The sequence below is a fragment of the Onychostruthus taczanowskii genome, unplaced genomic scaffold (genome assembly GCF_017590055.1).
Source record: "Onychostruthus taczanowskii isolate IOZ18803 unplaced genomic scaffold, ASM1759005v1 scaffold3, whole genome shotgun sequence".
Taxonomy (NCBI): Eukaryota; Metazoa; Chordata; class Aves; order Passeriformes; family Passeridae; genus Onychostruthus; species Onychostruthus taczanowskii.
Genome location: NW_024500349.1, coordinates 7,998,970 through 8,017,624, shown reverse-complemented (window position 1 = coordinate 8,017,624; position 18,655 = coordinate 7,998,970). Strand labels below are relative to the sequence as shown.

Below are 18,655 nucleotides of genomic sequence, written 5' to 3'. Positions count from 1 at the left end.
ACTGTGCCAGAGCCAGCTAAGTAAGGTCGGTGCACTGATGCTAAGTGGGCATGGGATGCAGGCAGGGAGAGGAATCTGTAATCTCTCAACCCTGTATGCCTGTGCTCTGGGTGTGGTACCTCTCTCCAAGGCAGGGTGGGGTCTTGACCCGTGCAATTAAGGACACAGCAATTTCAGTTCCACCCTCTAGCTGTGACAGCATACAAGCAGCACCAGCACAAGGCCCACTCTCCTTGAACCCTCTTCAGCCTCCCACTGCCAAATTTCCCTGTCTCTTGTGTGCTCCAAGACCCTGTAGCCTTCACAGATAAGCTGGGATAGGATTTGCTCTGGAGCGACTGAAAGCAAGAAAGTTTTGTATTGTTAAACTTCTTATAAATTGCTTAAATTATCCTCCTTTCCATTTCCATGAAATAAAAATGTCTGTCTGAATCACGGTCCAATGCTTGGCTGGCATGAGCAGCACTGCCACGGTGTCACTGGAGCAATCACCTGTCCCCAGAGCAGGAGGCAGAGCCCCATGGCCAAACTCGGGGACAGCTACAGCAAGGAGGTGTTACCCATGAAAGGAGATGGGGAACTTGAAGCTTCCTTAACATCCATTTCCCAAAGCAGGTAAGAGCTGCGACACCTGCATGTTACTGATTCTTCAAACCTCCCCTTCCATCTCATGCTCTGCATGGCTGCAGGTTATTGTTTCCAACACAGAGCATGAGCCATTCTACAGTTCTAGAAAGATTTTCCTACCATTCCCTCATTTGAAGCATTGTTGGAGAAAAAAACAGGGAAGTCACTTTCTTGCTTCTGCTTTGCTTCCAGTAAAAAGCAGAGCACAGGGGATGAAGATCTAGTGCCTGATTCTCACTGCAATGGAAGTCAGATGTGTGCTGCTGGCCTGGATGGAAATTAGTACCATAAAGCTGGCATTAGTGAGCACAGGAACTACCCACCAGCCCCTAAAGATGCTTTACAGAGGCAAGCCTTGTGAAAGCAGGCAGATGTAATTTTGATTACATTTTGGTTGACTATGCTTGCAAGTGTGTACATATGTCTATATAGGGAGTAGTTACATAAAGACCAGGGCAGACTACCAATGGGAGCTGTTATTTCCAGATTTTACACATTACTTGAGTCACAAAATATTAACTGCACCCAACCCAGTGAACTCCCTTCCCTCTTTGTTCACATTCACTCTAGTATATCCATCATTTTTGATTCTCTGCTGATTTCCATTGTTGGGGCTTATTTTCTGTGACTTGAGAACCTGAAATTACACTATATATCTTTGTAGTTCATTGAACTAACCAACATTTATTTTAATTTAGTAAGGAAACATTTGGCTGGGTGTGACCAAATAAATACTGTGTCTAAACCAACACAAATACAGTTTGCACAAGGCTATAAACCTCTATAAACCTGTCTCAGAGCTCTAATGATATTGCAAGTCAATGAAGCTTCAGTGTTCTCATTAACATGATTCCATCAGACCTCTATGTTGCATATTATTAATTTTAACAATAGATTGTAATATAATTTATAGCACTGTGGGGCAACAAAGGCTGGATTCTGATAGCAATCCAACCTTTTAGGTTGATAATGGTTTTAACACTGACCTAATATTGAAAGGTGAACATGTTCAGAGGGCATCAGACCAAATTATAAATAGGACAACAGGGATAAAACACATCACTGGTCTGCATCAGTGAAGACAGAGCAAAGGGCACAGATTTCATCATAAGATTATGAAGAGTTCTGCTGCTAAATTTGACACAAAAAAGTAAACAAAAGCTTTGTTTTAAAGAAATACACTAAAACACGCTTCTCTCACCTCTTGAAGTCTAATTTTTGTTACCAAAGGAATCAAATACAGAACAGCTAATGTTAATCTGGATACCTATAATTTAACTCAATGTGGAAGTCAGAACAAGCATGTATTTATGAAGAAAAAGCAAGCCTTCAAAATCTCTGTGGAAATATGCTAAATGGATGACATTAGTAGCCTTGCATTGTTCCTCTCCATGGCTTGCTGATGCATGAGAGTGAGCACAACTGGTTTCTGCTATGGCCAGCAGCTCCCAGTCCCTCAGCACTCCCAGCTCCTGATCCGACCTCCGGGCGGGAGGGACACAGCCATGGAACGTGCTTAACCCAAGCAGGAGTAACTTCCCCTGAAAGGCAGCACAAAACCTTTTCCTGGTTTAAAAGGCATTCTCATCATCAAAATATGTGTTAGTGTTGCTTATACAAATTTTCTAACTCAGTCTTTTGTGCTGTATCTAGAAATACAGTACAGCGGTAATAAGGTAATTAGTATTTTCACTAGCTAAATTACAGAGCTGGCTGCAGAATAAAGCACAGTAGCATCAATATTATCAGTTAAGTATTATACAAAAATAACATCAATAGTTTTAGTATAGTCACAAGATCCAATAATTTCCTCTTTCTCTGTGATCCCTTTAAATTTTATCAGATGAGGAAACTCACAAAATCCACTGACTCTTAGTTCAACTCCAATTCTAAAAATCTAACTAAATTTTTGTAGGTTCTTGAACAATATTTCTTTCTGAATATGGTATTAGTTATAAAGAACTTAAGTTCTGCTGCATCAATCTCTCATATGAATTTAATTTTCCCAGCACTTCTCCAAGTTAACAAAGGAGTAGAACAGATACTTCACAGATGAAGATGATGAATCATAGGGATTTGTAATAATTATCCAAGACCATAAAAGCAATCCTATGTCAGTGTGACAAGTGGAACCACTGGCTTTGCAATCCAGTCCCACTCTGTATTTCCTTCTCCCGCCAGTCACAAAGGGAGATCTAAAATTCCAACAATCAAGATACTGGAAACCAAGCAGCCATTAGGGAAGAAATTGAGGCAAGCATGCTTTCACAGATTCCTCACATGTTGAGACAATTGTCTGCCACCCCTTCATACCCAGAACTCAGAGGACTCCAATTTATAACAAAGTTGAAAGCATCCCATGGCATTTTCCATGCTTAAAACTCCCCTTGGGCCAGGCTAATTCACAAATCCCTGGACCAAATCAAGAACACTTGAAGATCTACTCACACTCCATCCACTTCCTAATTACAATAACTTTATGCTTTGTGTCACAATATGAGGTTCATTTCCTCCACCAGTTCTGTTCAACTCCTTCAACATTTTGTTCATTTGTTTGTTAAGATGCAGATCTCCAGCAGCTTGATCACTTCAGATGAGACAAAGCAATCCCTTGGTAAATCCCTCTGGACATGGAGAGCATATTATATGCACAAGAGTTGAATTCCTTGAATTTCCTCTTTTCAGATCCTCTAGGTTTCCAGTCATTCAGATAAAGAAAGGAGCTTTTGTAGGGCAGTTAATCCATCTGCTGAATGAAATATGGTAAAAGTTCTACACATCCACAAGTTCTGTCAAGGCCCTGGTTTACATCTGTGGATGTAATAACTGTAGTAATGCAGACAGAAATCACGGCTCAGGCCCCCAGAGAAGATCTTAAGAGACTTGAGTTGAAAAGTCACAATGCCGCACTCAAAGGAACAGGCAAAATGATTTAAGGGCTTACATTTATTTCTGCCAAAGCACTGGCTTAATTATCTTTGTGTGTCTTAATAAGCCACCTCTGTGAGAGGGACTCTTACTTGAAATGCCTGTATGTCCTAAGGTCCAAAGTAGGCACTGCTGAGTGGTAAGCTGAGACAAATATCCAAAGGCAGTGTAGGGGCCAAGCTGCAAAATGAGCCTGTTGTTCATCTTTTCTAGCACCACAGTCACACGCTTGCATGAAAACAGCATTTGAACGAATTAAAATGCAAATCTACATTTTATTATATGAAATTGAGACAAATGATACACACTTGAAGCCTGCCAGAACAGCTATTACAAACATTAATATAGTTTCAGATGATGACTTAAACCAAATGAGAGAATGGAATAAAAACAGTGAAGAAACACCTTTTGAGACACTACAGGAAAAAAGCAACTCTTGCCACAGTTACTTTAGTAAAATACAAATTAGGAATAATTCTGCTGTAAAGCCTAGGTCTGTCTTGTGTAGAGGTGAACCTCCAGGGGAGCCCCCGGCCACAAGGCGTTTGTGCAAGGCAGAGAAGCAGCCTGCCAGCAAAGAACAACTGCCAGGGTCTCAAACTACGTGGGAGAGGACTTTGCACTGCCACAGCCTGATGGGATGTGGCATCATCCAGGAATCCTGCAACAAGAGGCCAAACAGCCACTGGCCCAGGCCAGAGCTGCCCAGGGATGTAAAGATGTATTTATGCTAGGTCTGATTTAGATTGTGCTCTACACAATCAGATCGCTTTGAAGGTTTGCCTTGTGCAATCATTTCCTTTGTCAGGAATCAGAAAAAGACTGTGAAAAGACTGTGAACAAATTGTTTAGGCATTGAAATTTAACCCTGTGGAATCCTTACAGTGTAGCACAGTGTGACACAGCAGGAGCACATTTGTCAGGGGACTGAAGCCTCTTTGCTCTCTCTGCACAAAACATATACATTAGCATTGTGTGGGGTGGGGGTGCTCCCGAGCACACGAGGCAGCTATGGGGACACAGCTCCATGCAGCTGCTGCCTCCCATCTGCACACAGACAGCCCTCTGCACCACTTCTGCTCTGTTAGGGAAAACTGAGGCTTCAGATCTTTCAAGACAGTCTTGAAGCCCTTCCATTGCATTTTGTTTCAGGGGTTGTACAAGATTTGATTTTTAAATATCCATAATGCACGTGAGAAAATTATTGAGTATTACTCTTAACAACAATCTTATTAAGTTCAAATCTCAAAGTTTTTCCACTAGCATTAATAGTGCCAGAATATCCTAGCATTCATGTCAGAATATAATCACTAAAATCAAAAACGCATTTGGTAGAAGCTAGTCAGTTCCAAGGCTTTTCGCTTACCTGTGGGCTAAGGAAAGAACTCATCTGGTGTGGATTCTATACCAACATTCATGGCACCAACAGTCTCCTTACAGTAAGGCACTGTGCATCCCCTGCTTCTGAAAAGCAGAGTCTGAGAGCACCAAGTACCTCACAGCAGGAGCACAGCCCTCTGTAGGAATAAATTTTAACACATGATAGCCCACCCATGTTTTTGTGAACGGTTGAAAAATATGCTGACAAGAATAAAAACATAGTAATTTGGAATTTGGCAAAGAAAAGCCACTCTAAATAATTTCCAACTGCAATCAGTCTTTGCTCCTGCTTTACAAGTAATAGAAGAGACTATCCTTCTTTTATAAACCCATTCAGTTATATGTTTAAGAAAGTAGGTAAGTTTCTCTCCAGTGGAGGTTTTCAAATTATCTTTCCTTGTGGCTGCCAGTATTTCCATATCCCATTCCAGAAACACTGTTTAGTAGCCTTTGGGAAAAATGAAAAACAAAACAACAAGAACAACACAACAACAACCAAAGCAAAACAAAAAACCACACTCCCCCAAACTTCTGCAAATGAGAAAGAGAAAAATGGTTAGAACAAAAAGTGATAAATGACAGTTACATTTAAGGGAAGACTAGAGGGTTGTTTGCTGTGTGATATATCAGAGTAGTAAGAAGAATGGAAAAGTCTTTTCACTCTCCAAAAGAAGGTAAAAATAGTTTCAGGATGTTCTTCAGATGGGAGAGAGCTTATACCTCTATGTCAATGCAGTTGCAGCTTCAAGACTTAAGTTGCAAATGTGTTTTAACTCTATTCTTCAGCTGTTTGAGCTCTTGGAGGATAAATCCTAAGCCACCTTAGTCCCATCAGTGCAACCTAAGTGTCCTCAGATTTCCTCTGAATGTGCTCAGAACGTTGCTCACAGTGTTCCTGCAGCCAAGCAAACCTCCTCTCCTCTGCGCCACACCAATGTGCTGCTGAGCCCCCGAACCAAACCTGCCAGGGCCCTTCCCTTCGTGTCCGTCAAGTTCTGAGTTCACTCCGTCCTTCTCAAGAGGAACAACCATGCACAGACCAAACAGTGTATTGCTCCTTTCTCCACAACAAATCCTGCATGAATTAGGAGGACGTTTGCAGAAGATGTATTATCTACCAGGCCAGGATCACCACACTACCATATCATGAAGAATTCAGCCCTTGTATCATCTTCATCTCTGATTATTTCTTTGTTTAGCTGCTACTAATATGTTTGGAGATGTAAAATCACAACACTTTACTTCCCCAAAGGCAGCAGTAGGAGATATCTCAGTGCAGAAAGAATTCCATAATTAGAAAAAGCACAGGGGCCTGCTTTTTTCCCCCTCATCAAGCCTGGGAAGTTTTAAACAATATACAAAAGCAAAAGGAGAAAATAGTACTGAGAAGGCTAAAATTTGAATGAGATGACAAACTTTTCTTGCAGAAGGAATATGAAATGACTGATTCTAAAAAAGCTTCTGTGATAAATCATCACCCCTGCATGAAATTCCATTCATATATATGGCAATATCTGGTAGAAATGTTAAAACAAAAAGGAACAAAACGTAACAACAAACAAGTTTATAAAGAACAAAATATAGCTTTATAGAATTGCTGAGCTTTTTCAGTAGTTCAAATAGTAAAAAGAGATTTAAGAATCAAGCAAGGCTTTCAACAGCTGTATTTGTATTACTGTCATAAAGGCATAAATGTGAAATGCAGCTCTAATAAAACACTGAAGTTTATAAAACTGGTTGGTAATTTTCCACCCTTTCCAGAAGTATCTCAGAATATCCAGGGGAATAATACCTGAAAGAGAAACATTTTGTTTGTGTGTTAGACTACAAGGCATGTTCTGTGCAAAGTAATGAAATACTATGCATATTTCTACTGATCAGGAAAAAATCCTAGCATTAAACACTGGTCAAGGAATTCTACAGTTACTCCCCTACAATGTTTTAACAACCTGCTTTTCAACTTACATTATCATTTATACTTGGAAGTCAGGCTTTTTAAAATATATTTAGCTTCTTTTAGGGCATGTAGGTAAGTGGCTACGTTTTAGATAGGTTCAGCTTCAGCTGCCATAAGCATTATCTTTACTAAGAAATGTAGGTGCTGGCTTCTTTTAAAATTATGGCCTTTAACAAAAAAGCATGAGTTTGCACAGAACTGTTGGCTGCAAATGACAATAGTCTGCTGCTGCTTGTCAGACATTAGCACACACCCCAAAACTCACATCAAGCCTACATCCATGAGAGGGACACTGGTTCTGGAACAAAAAAAATTGCCACAGTAACCTTCTCTCTCTAATGCCACTCAAGGATGGACACTATCCAGGAGGTTTTCATTAGAGTAGGACTCTGTGGTCCCATCACTGTCCTGCTGTCATTCAACTGGTTTTCCACAATGGACCAACTACATGCACCCAGTATGCAAGCATCAAAGCTGCATTTAGTTCTTGTTTTCCAGGTTAAGAGTACCTGAAATTTAATGCTGTATTATTCTAAAAACATATACATCTCAGTATATTTCTAGTTTTGCAGGCATGTGAATTGCCACCTCTGAGCCCTGAAAGCTTCAATTATAAAGAGAGAGGAACACACCTTCATGTAATGTAGACCTAAAATATACTCCAAAAAATTTCCAGTGCTTTCCCTTGAAGGAAAATCTATTTATCTTGTTAATTTTCATTTTTCTGATTAATTTCTGCATAATTAAACTCTTTTAAAACCTCTTATTAGTTCTGTGATTTGTAAAGCTAACTTCCCAATGCATTACGGTATTCAGTCTGCAAACAGCCTAAAATAACAGGTCTCCAGGACAAACCCAGAGCTGGATTCTGTCACAGCTGCTGTGCCTCAGGCAGCACAACCAACATCAGGCAGAAGCACAGACAGGCAAGCAAGAGATGCTCAGAGGGGCCTTTTCCTTTATTACATCCCAGGCTAGATGAGTAACCTTCTTTCATTTACAGGGCAAAAAATAGCTATAACAAAAAAACATTATTAATATCCAGAAAAGCATAAACAAAATTCCTCTTTCCCTCTGAAGTACCAGCTGCAGAATAAAATTTCTTTATCACTTTGCTTTTAGCCATTTGACAGCCACTGGCTTTTCTTTGTAGAGACAAACAGGGCTTCATTTTGTGAGACTTAGTTTCTAGCTACTATTAGCTGAAGAACTCTGCTGCTGTAATTAAAATTGATGATGCAGATTTTCAGAGCCTGTAGAGGGAGTACATGAGTAACATCCTTCTGATGTGTTGATGGAGTGAAGGACTGGTAAATGGATATCTAGAATCTAGGAGGGCATTTCTCTCATTATTACAATTTAGGATGGTGACATTTTGACTGTAAGCTATTTAATAGTGTTTCTGTATTCATTAAGGGCAAAGTTCAACTTGGTGCAGACAGCTGGTGTATGGTCCTTTTATATAACACTTAAGCCTTGTGATGAGGCTAAGGGAGGAAGGGCAGCTGTGGGCAGACCAACTGTGCAGGAGAGCCTCTGGACCCTCTGTACATCAGAGGAAGTTTCAAAGGAGCCTCTGAATACTCTAGTTCAGACACACTATTATGAAAGTCAAGGATGCAACCAAAGATTCACCAACACCTGTATTTTTGGAGCCTAAGAAATCCACAAATAAGTTACCAAAATAAATTTCCCACAGACATTCATAAATATGAGTGGTTGTACTGAAGACTCAGAGTCCATCTGGGCAGTGCAGGACTGACTTTTTGTCACACTTTCCTGCAAGAGTCTGATTATTAGGGCTTTGTTGACAGACAAAGAAATTTTATTCCAAATACAAAAAGAGAAAGCATTCTAATGTTTGTGTCCAGAGGTTGTGTTACCGCTGGGGCAATTAACCAAATGTTACACTTTGGTTTTATTAAAACCAAAATTCACGTAGGATTTAAATTACAATTTTAAATCCTTCCTTTGTGTTGCTCCTGTGAAAAACATCTAACAATGTTACAAGTATGAATGCTTTAAATTTCATTTTTCCTACCTTACTATTTCCTCTGGATAGCAATTGTTAATAGTGTTGATATATTCCTGAAGAAGTGACCCAGGTTCTGCTTTTATTTCTTGAACCTTTTTAAGTCCACCAGTTGTTACAAAGAGACGACGCGCTTTACCGTCATGTGGTAACACCTACACACAGAACAGTACAGTTAAAAAAATCTTTTGAATTCATCTGTATGCCACTAGGCTCAAATATTGCTTATTTGTTTTTAATTCAGAGGACAGATAAAATGGAAAATCAGAGAAACAACATCTGTAATGACTACTGTATTATAACACCCAGCTGTATAGGGAAAAAAACCCAGAAACCAGCCCTTTATGATTACAACATAATTTATCATGTACTTTAATACATAACATATATAAAAGAATTAATTTAATATTTAGTCTTACATAAATAATATTTCTTGAATTATTCCTACAGAGACAATAAGATTGTGGAGAATAAATGGATAATCAAAACAGAATCCTAACATGGAATAACAACAGCATCTGTTCCACTTAAACCAAGTTATTCAGGTCTTTTATGTCAATTCCCACAGTTTAATTGTAGAGCTGAATTTTATATCATTATAATGATCTAGTATAGATTAGTGCATGAAAACAATACTGAGAATTGTTGCAAGTGAACAATACAGCCTTGAAGCATTACATGCTACTATTAAATTCCTAGATATTAAAATCCTTTAACACACTGTGTAGCCATGGAAGCCTTTTACAAACACACACACAAAGCAAAAACGTGAAGTTTCTGCAGCCAAAGGGGATGAGAAGCAGAAATGATCAGACAATAACATTCTGTGCTCCCTGAGTGATGCCAATACGCAGCTCTGTCCAGAGGACGGCAGGCAGGGAGGGAGGGAGGAATGAAGGGAGGGAGGGAGGGAGGGAGGTGGGGGCTGGGCCAGGCGAGGGAGAATGACAGCATGTAGTCCACAGGCCCATAGGGCTGCAATATTATTAAAAAAAACAAATAGAGAGAAAAAGATAGAAAGATAATGCAAGATGTCAGCTGCATCTACAGCAAAACCAGATGTGTTTAAAACCAAATCTGAGAATTACAGATTATGAGGACAAAAGCATTTTGTAAGCTTCCACACTGGTCAGACATTAAGCCATAAATTTGACTGTATTTCAGTGTAAAACAAGAGCCTCAAATGAGGAAGGGAATGCTTAAAAGGATGAAGAAAAATGACAAAATTTCTTCCATGCATACAGGCAAACAACCTGCATTTCTGTGGTTCCTCTAGGCTGTACAAAATCAACAGACAGGTAAAGAAAAAGCAGAAGAGCACAAAGACTATTGTATTCTATTCTATGCTCCACAGAAGTGTCAGGAACAACTGTGATTTTTTCGTTGTGGGAACTGAACAGACGTCTGTTTTCACATATCTCCCACAACAAGAACTGCCAAGGAGGAGCTAGCAAGGAGACAGGATATGGCCCTTTCCCTGCCTTCCTCCTCCACACTGTGACTTCCAGGCTGGATAAGACAACAGAAAACTCTCTGGGAAGAGGCCCTAAAGAAAGAGAGCACCTCTGAGACACAGTCTCTTCCCCAATCCAACCTGAGACAGCACAGACTCTTAAAACGTCTGAAAACACTAATGCTAAAATGCACAGTCCAGCATGAAAAACAAATAGCACCCCATTTTGAAGCACAGCTTGGAAATAAGGCTTTTACTGTGCCATAAATAAGCACACAGAAGTAACAGACCACAGCTCTAAGAATAGGAAATTCCCAAGCTATGGTACAGGAGAGAAAAATGCTTTTACTACAGAGAACTTTAAAATTAAGGGTACACTTCAAAAGAACAAATGCCAGACAAGTGTAGTTTAATAACATATAGGCAAAGGAGATAATTGAAACAAAACAAAATATCAGCTGATATGAAGGGCACAAAACTACTTCAATAGCAAGCAATATTCAAATGTACACTGGATAACCAATTGCTATGCACTTGGCTCATTAACAGCTCCAGTCAGAACAGAGAAGCAAAAGGGACTGGATTCTGTGCAAATCTCCAGTCTTTGAACAGCCTTACCAAGAAGAAAGACAAGAGAAATGAAACTGTGGCAACATAATCAGGAATCTGCACTACCAACAGCAGTGCTTCCAGATCTGTCATAATCAGAACTGAGCATCAAGAGTGTTTTACTTGGCCATTTCCAGAAAGAACATCTCACCAATTGGCATGCCCTGCTAACAGGTTACACTGCAGAGTATTGCACAAAACATAGTCTACAGCTGAACATGATTCCCAACATGAGCTGAACATGACAGACACTGCAAGTCTCTCAGTTAGTTAGCAATTACTTTGAGATTTTAAATATTTTGAATAAATTGTATCACTTTTACATGCTGCATTCAAATCAACAATGTATCTAACAACTAACTTTCAAAATTTTGAGAGGGATAGGAAAAGATTTGGAATTTTTACACTTATTTGAGGCTGAAAATTAATCAGGATAAAAGGAGTGAAGCCTTTATATTATTGTAAAATATCTGACTTAAGTCACTGCTGTACAGACAGCTTGTAGTTTATCTAAAACAGATGTGACTGGGATTTATGTGATACATTGGCTCAAGCGAAAATATTTGCACGTGAGTTAATATTCCACTTAATCTCAAGAGGCAAGGAAGGAAAAAACACCTTGCTTATAAGAAACTGTTTTCCCAGTTTTAGGATGAATTATGGCAGATTTCAAATGAAACAGTATCCAGCTGTATTAGACAAAAGAACAGGATCCAAACTGCTTTGAAAGGGGATGCTTGAGGATCCTGAGAAAACAATGACACCTTTAGAGTGGCTAAATGGGAAACAATTAGCAATTAACATATTACTCACCAAGAAGAGCCTTTTCTTACCTTACTAAACTGCCCAATAATATGCTTCATAATACCGGGAGGGGCCTCATGAAGCAGTGGTTCAAGTGCTGGAAGATATGTGCATTTCTGAAGAATGTTCTTTAAGGCTTTCTTAGTCTATTGAAATGCAAAATAAACTTGCTGTAGTAAGATAGCAATGAAAACAACAGGAATTCATATATATCACTGAAGTCTGATCAAAAAAGCAAATTGATCAGAATTTTCAATGAGCAATTTCTGAATAGAAACTATGATATCTATCAGGTCACTTAATGAAGAATCAATTCTCTACTTAGATTTATTAAATCTCAAAACCTAGAGTGCATCATATTATTATTATTATGTTATCTACAGTCAAAGTAATGGCAATTTTCCTTTGACTATAATGAAAGCTGGAGTAGACCCTTTAGGTAAATTGAAGTACTCTAATATAATAAGAAAGTTAAATCAAAACATATTTTAAAATATTGTAGTTTAGAAGTGGCTTACTAGGAGAGGCTGCTGGTCTGGGATAGCAAAGTGCAGTACTGTCCAGGCAGGGGGGAAAAGAGAGAGTGAAACAATTGTGCATTGGTGCATATTTCTGAAAACAAACTCAGTGGTGACTGATACAAGCAGAAGTAACCTTCTTGGGCACGATTACAGGTACAGGTAATTTGGCTTCAATATTTTTGGGACTACTGGAAATTACTATATAAAAGGTACTTTACATGGAATGTTGTATTTCAGTGGAACGTACAGAAGCATAGTGCAACATGGGAGATCATATCCTGTCCTATTACACTCTTAATGTTGCTCAGAAATACACTTTACTAAACTGCAACTCTACTGGCTTCCACACAAGGAAAGGCCCTCAATATAGGCAGTTGCATGTTTTAAAGAGCAGAGCCTGGATTAACTGTTACAGTTTTATTATAATAATAAAAATGTAGGCAAAATTATTACAAGGACTGTAATATTTTCTACAAGAGCTCACACTTGCAAAAAAGAGGTGGATAATTAGAAATGAGTCACAAGAAATTACAGCAAATGGGTCTATGCAACTCTGATCTAAACTGGGAAAAAAAAGTAAGGGATTAGACTGTGGTAGCTGTAACATATGATTTGGTATACACCATATGCACATGCATTAGGACCAGCCAGTCCCCTCATAAGTGACATGGCCTCCAGGAAAGCTGTGACTCGGTAAGCATCAATAAAAACACATAATTCAGTCGTTTTTAAGCACTTAAACCTCTTGATTACAATTAATACACCATATTAATGCAAATACCACAAATCTACTTGCTTTTGTTTTGAGATCTTCTGAGCTGCGTGTGTCCACAAAGATGTCGAGCAGCGTGGGCAGCACGTTTGCTACTGCAACATGACGTGCGTGCTCAGTAGTGTGCCTTCCAATCTGTCCCAAGGCCCAGGCAGCTGCTGCCTTAATATGATCTTCATGTTCTTCCACCAAGCAGGCACACAGTGGTGGTATTCCCTGTAGCATTAATCAAAAGCACAGCCTTTACAAATGTAGACCAGGGAATGACAATGCGAAACAGATACAGAGAGTTAGAAAATGTTTCTCTATTTACACTCTTCTAAAAAAAGCTGTAAGAGAATGCATGCTAGTGGTGTCATACTTTTACAGCATCATGATTAGTAAGAAATTTTATAAATCTTAATAAATATAGTTAAAAATAAACAGATTCAATGTTCTAAGTCAGAGAGCAGTTTGAACAAACAGGCAAATTTAAGGTATAAAAAGAATACACAACATAATTCAGGCTGTACTGAGTAAAGGTGGCAGTTTTTCTCAGACTGAAAATAAAAGAATTTGAGTGCTTATGATTCTATGAAATCAGTTTAAGACCAGAAGGGTTCAATCACTGAGTCTTTCTTTTTTTACTATCCACAGCACTAAATTTCAACTTATCAACCTCTTTCTTGAGTCCAGTAGTTCATGTTTGACTCGCCCAATCACTTCAAGAAGGGCTTCAGTTTTTGATTTGCAGACATCAAGAGGTGGAGACATCACATCCAGCTGTTACTAAAGGTGTTCTGGTTCAGGATCTTTATACTTTTCCCACAACTACTTAGTAGCTGGTATTTTATGCCAAAACACTCCAGTAGGAAACATTTCATGCTACTTTAGGTAAGGCAAGGCTACTAAACCTCTATTAAAAAAAAAAAACCTTTTTCTCCATCCCATTAATCCTTCTTTACTCTTTTCTGCACAGTTTTCTGCTTTGTTGTTTCAGGTTTTTCCCCCAAGATACTTTTCAAATACAGACAGTAGAACGATATATTTTACTAAAACAAATAGATTACCTTCTCTTTTCCAATAATGCTTCATCTTCTACTCTTTCATACGACAGGACTAAATTGTGGGGGGTTTTGCCACTGCATTACAGCAGAAGACCAGAATGAAGTGTTTGTCCAGTATGATCCCAAAAATCATTGTTCAAAATCCATCCTTTCAGGTTAGAGCACCATGGAATGGAACTATCACTTTACATCATCAGTGTCTAACTGCATACGGTTATGCCACAGTGCATTTCTTTCAAACGGTTCCAGTTTAACAAGCCCCATCCTCAGCACTATGTACCACTCCACAAGCTTAATCTCCCCTGAAGCAGTTTGTTTTTTTTTAATGGGTTTTGGATTTATTCAGGTTTGTTATTATTTCTTTTGTAGATCACTCATTAACATATTTAATTTCATCAAAGTTTGCCCAGATCCCTACAACAGCTCTCACAACAGTTCCATTCAGTTATGATAGGAATCATTATAAATCTTCAAAACTCTAACTTAGGGGCTTCCTCAAGAACTTAATTCTGGTTTCATCCCACTTAATGTCAAGCACTCAAAAGCAGAAGCATATTTGCTCTAGGCATCGCTAAAAGTGGAAAGAGACACATCCAGAGAAGAAGGGCCTCCAGAGATGGCAAGAAAAAAGCATCAGTTCCTTTCTTTTTAAAATACCGAAGATCATTTTTTTGATCACTCCTACTTTCCCTGCACACTACATGATGTTGTAGCAACTTCCATTTTTCAACTTGCATTTCTACTAGAAGACATTTCTCTTCCTTTATTTATACTGTTTTGTTGCTCCACTCATACATACATTTTAAATGACTGACATAGTGTGAAAATGGGTCAAAAATGTTAGTGGAATTGTTTCCTTCCTTCTGTCATTGTTTAGCATTATTCACATCAGACTACTAAGCCAGACACTAATTTCACCTACTGCAAACATTGCAAATTCTCCCTCTTCTATATCATTGCCCAGCAGAATTTATTTAAACCTGAAAATGTATAACTTTACTCATTTGAAATGTCACTTGTACAACTGAATCAAACCACAATAGATAATAAACTGAGGTCTTTTCAAGTCTGAAGATGGCTGTTGCAAGATATTCCTGCAATACTAGCAGAGCCATGCTTGTACAATGAAGAACATGCCTTTAAACACAGTTGTTCCAAAGAAGCTTTCAATGCAGCCACAAATACACATTTTAAGAGGAAGCAGACTACAGAAATTCAATGATTTATTTTCTGTACCCATGCAATTGCAACACAGAAAAATCACACACTGTAATACCAACTAACTCACAATGATCTGTAAAAGGTTCAACACCATTTTATCAGGTTGTCACAGAATTTCAGTCATAGAAAGCAGCAATACTAGGAGAAAGTGCATTCATCAAGAGCAAGTACATAATCCTGTCACAAAATACATTCTCTGCCTATGTTAATTTGTATCTGTACCAAAGAATACTGCTGAAGAACTACAGGAAGACAACAAAGTGATAGCTGACCTTGGAGACAATCACTGCCATTGACAGGTTCTCCGAATGAGCCGCCACATAACCAAGTGCCATGATGCCAGGCAGTCTGATAGTCCCTCTGCAGCTGCTAATGCAATCAACCACAGCAGCAACTCCACCTGAATTTACTATAAACTGGGAAAGCTGAAAAGATAAACAGAAGAGATTAGATACTCTGAAGTATCTACAGGCATAAAGAACCACATCAGAGAAGGCTTTTAACGTATTGCTCCTGTTTTACAAAATAAAGCTGGAATAAGAGTGATGTATCATACAGACTGTTGGGAACTAAGTGCAGCATCAAGTTTTCAGGAATGAGGCTGATTTGCTACTTTGTTTTTGATTGACTTTACTGCAAGGAAATCAGAGTTCTGAATCCTTGATGCTGTATAGCATGGAATGACATATTCTCAACTCCATCATCCCACACCAGAGAAATGTGCAAATGACAGCCTATCACATGACTGGTCTTGAAGATGCACCTAATGAGCCAGATACTGTTTCATCCTATGGCCCCTCATTCCCAAACCACCATCCTATGTTCTGTGCAAAGACAGAGGGAAAGGCCCATTCCTCCTCTCACCTGCATTCTAAATTACCTCTGTGGCACAAATTCCTTTGTGGACCCTCACGCCGAGGCTTGAAGCCAAGGACAACTGTTCTGGATGTGCAAAACTGACTTGGCCTGCACCATTCTGCCACGTTAGCATGTTCTGAGGGAAGTGTCCAGGGAACACACTTGATGGGTAATGGAGTCTGCCCCAGAATGCTAAATGACATAGCCTTGCTTATAAATGATAATCAAGCTATGCAACATGGGTTTCTACCAAAAGCAAACTTGTCACATCACTTGAGGGACAGCAGTAGAATATGTATTATATCAATAATGCATAGAAATCAAAATTATTTCTTATTATTTTCTTCCATGTTTTTAGGTATATCCTATTCTCCCTACAGATTCCAAAGCAAAAGGAACATGTTCTTAAAAGTCAAAATTAAATGAACAAAACTGCAGCACATGAATTCCCAATCCAGTTGATTTCTATAAATATGAAATCCACCTTTGTCTTAAAGCCTTTAAAAGGGGATTGTTTTCTTCGTGAAACAGCCAGATGAAACTTTCAGTTAGTACTTAGGAAAACCTGTTAGCACAATTGTGAATTACAGCCAGTGGCAACCAAGTGCTACATCTGGACACAGTGCACCTGGATGTGCAGAGCTCCTGCCGTGTCCCTCAGCCCTTGCTCCAAGTCCCTCTGCTGCTGACCTTCACATGAATTTTACTGCATCTGCAGCTAGAGAGTCGAGATCCAAAAGCCATGAGTCTCAAATGACACAGCCACGTCCTCCAAAAATCCCATTTGCCAGCCTGTCTCCACTGCAACGTGCGTTGCTTGAATAGAGTTCCCAGAGCTGGCCAGTCACCGCTGTCACTCTGAGTCAGACACGGATTGTGACTTCCCATTGGGAGTCACCAAGATGCCTCCTAGTGCTCCTTTAGAGAGCTGCTGGCATGGCCAGTCCCTTGTGTGGAGGATCTGCTGCCAGAAGCTCTTCTGGCTTTACCTGCAATCCTGAGTTTGGTCTCTGGCTTCTAACTCTAGAGCCCCCTTTTGAGAATGATAATTTCTTTACTTTTTGAGGAAGTGAAGTTGCATTGCCCGTGAGGTACAGAGAGAAAGCAGGAAATGTGCCAAGACTGTAAACTTTTATCACCAGCTTAAAGACTGGCAGGCTGAAGAAACTTCACAACATTCATGTTTAAACACTTCTCAGTTGTTAAGTGTGCATCATGATTTTGAAATTACTATGCTCAGCATTAGTGTGTTCCACAAATACGTGGCTTATATTTCATTCCAAAGTCATATTTAGAGCCTTTTAATTATCTCTGTGGTCTGACAGATTACCATAGTTATAATTATATGGTTTTCCTATTTATTTTGTATTGACTTTGCCAAACATCCCCACCTTCCTATGGGCAAAAACACTGCAAATGCTCAAACTCAAACTACAAACTCAAGTTACCATCAGGTTAATAATAAATAAGAGAATTTTTGACCTTCGCTGTCATTGGAAAAATAATTAAAACATGATCCCAGCACCCCTGAAGATTTTTAAAAAGACACACACCATCTATTATTGTTAAAGGATGATCTTGCAATTTATTAGCTGGTATCATGACTTCTGTGAGGCTTTTCTCATAATATTTTTAATATCTAGGACTGACAGTACTGTCAGCCAAGAACTCCCTCTCTGTGCTGATATCTCATAGAATGAAGTAGCTAGGTATACATTTTATGATTCCCAGTTTCCTAACCCAATTCATATTCAATACACATCTCATAATATCAGCATTTCCATATTTTCCAATGAACATGCCAAACAGCCATTTGCCCTCCCTTTCGAAAAGCAAATGACAGAATAATCCTGTATTTTATTTAAAGTGTAAAATCTAATGATATGACCTTGTATTTGCATTTTCAAGGTTTTACCTCAGGCGTGTGCTTTGCTATCTCTCTAATTAAAGTTGCACCATTTTTCTTGACATATTCATCTGAGTCCTTCAGGCATGTGAGCACAACTGGGAAAATTTCTGCTTCAACCACCAACTCTGCAATATCCACTGAATGCTTTGCTATTTGGCTTAGAGCTGACAGCACCTGACGCTAGTAAATAAAAATTGTTATAAAATCAATAGTATACAAACATCCCACAACACACACTCCCCCTGCACACAAAAATCTATTGCGTAAAGGAAAACAAAGCAGGATAGGGAAAACAATTACAGCTATTTTACAATTCACTGAGTCAATTCATGCACAAATATAATGGCACAGAACATTCGCTGGCTCCTGAATAAAACTTTCTCTTTTGTTTTATCCCGTTCAAGCTTGTATGTATTTAAAAAAATACATATATATAAATATATATATACACACACACCATTTTAAACTGTAATTTAAAATTTACTAAAATCTATATAAAGTATTTTTATTTACATAAATTGGATCTGTCAGATCTTCT

General features: G+C 38.8%; 1 protein-coding gene across 1 annotated transcript in view; it reads right to left on the bottom strand.

Moving 5' to 3' along the window:
- Nucleotides 1-3,332: 3,332 nt before the first annotated feature.
- The window catches only part of SPAG6 (sperm associated antigen 6), a 37,935-nt gene continuing 22,612 nt past the window's right edge, over nt 3,333-18,655 (bottom strand). The window contains exons 6-11 of the mRNA XM_041408383.1: nt 18,124-18,297; nt 15,623-15,775; nt 13,108-13,299; nt 11,820-11,936; nt 8,934-9,079; nt 3,333-6,727 (exon numbers count right to left, since the gene is read on the bottom strand). Of these exons, the coding sequence (XP_041264317.1) occupies nt 6,661-6,727; nt 8,934-9,079; nt 11,820-11,936; nt 13,108-13,299; nt 15,623-15,775; nt 18,124-18,297 (849 nt within the window). The 3' untranslated portion in view covers nt 3,333-6,660. The remainder of the gene's footprint in view (nt 6,728-8,933; nt 9,080-11,819; nt 11,937-13,107; nt 13,300-15,622; nt 15,776-18,123; nt 18,298-18,655) is intronic.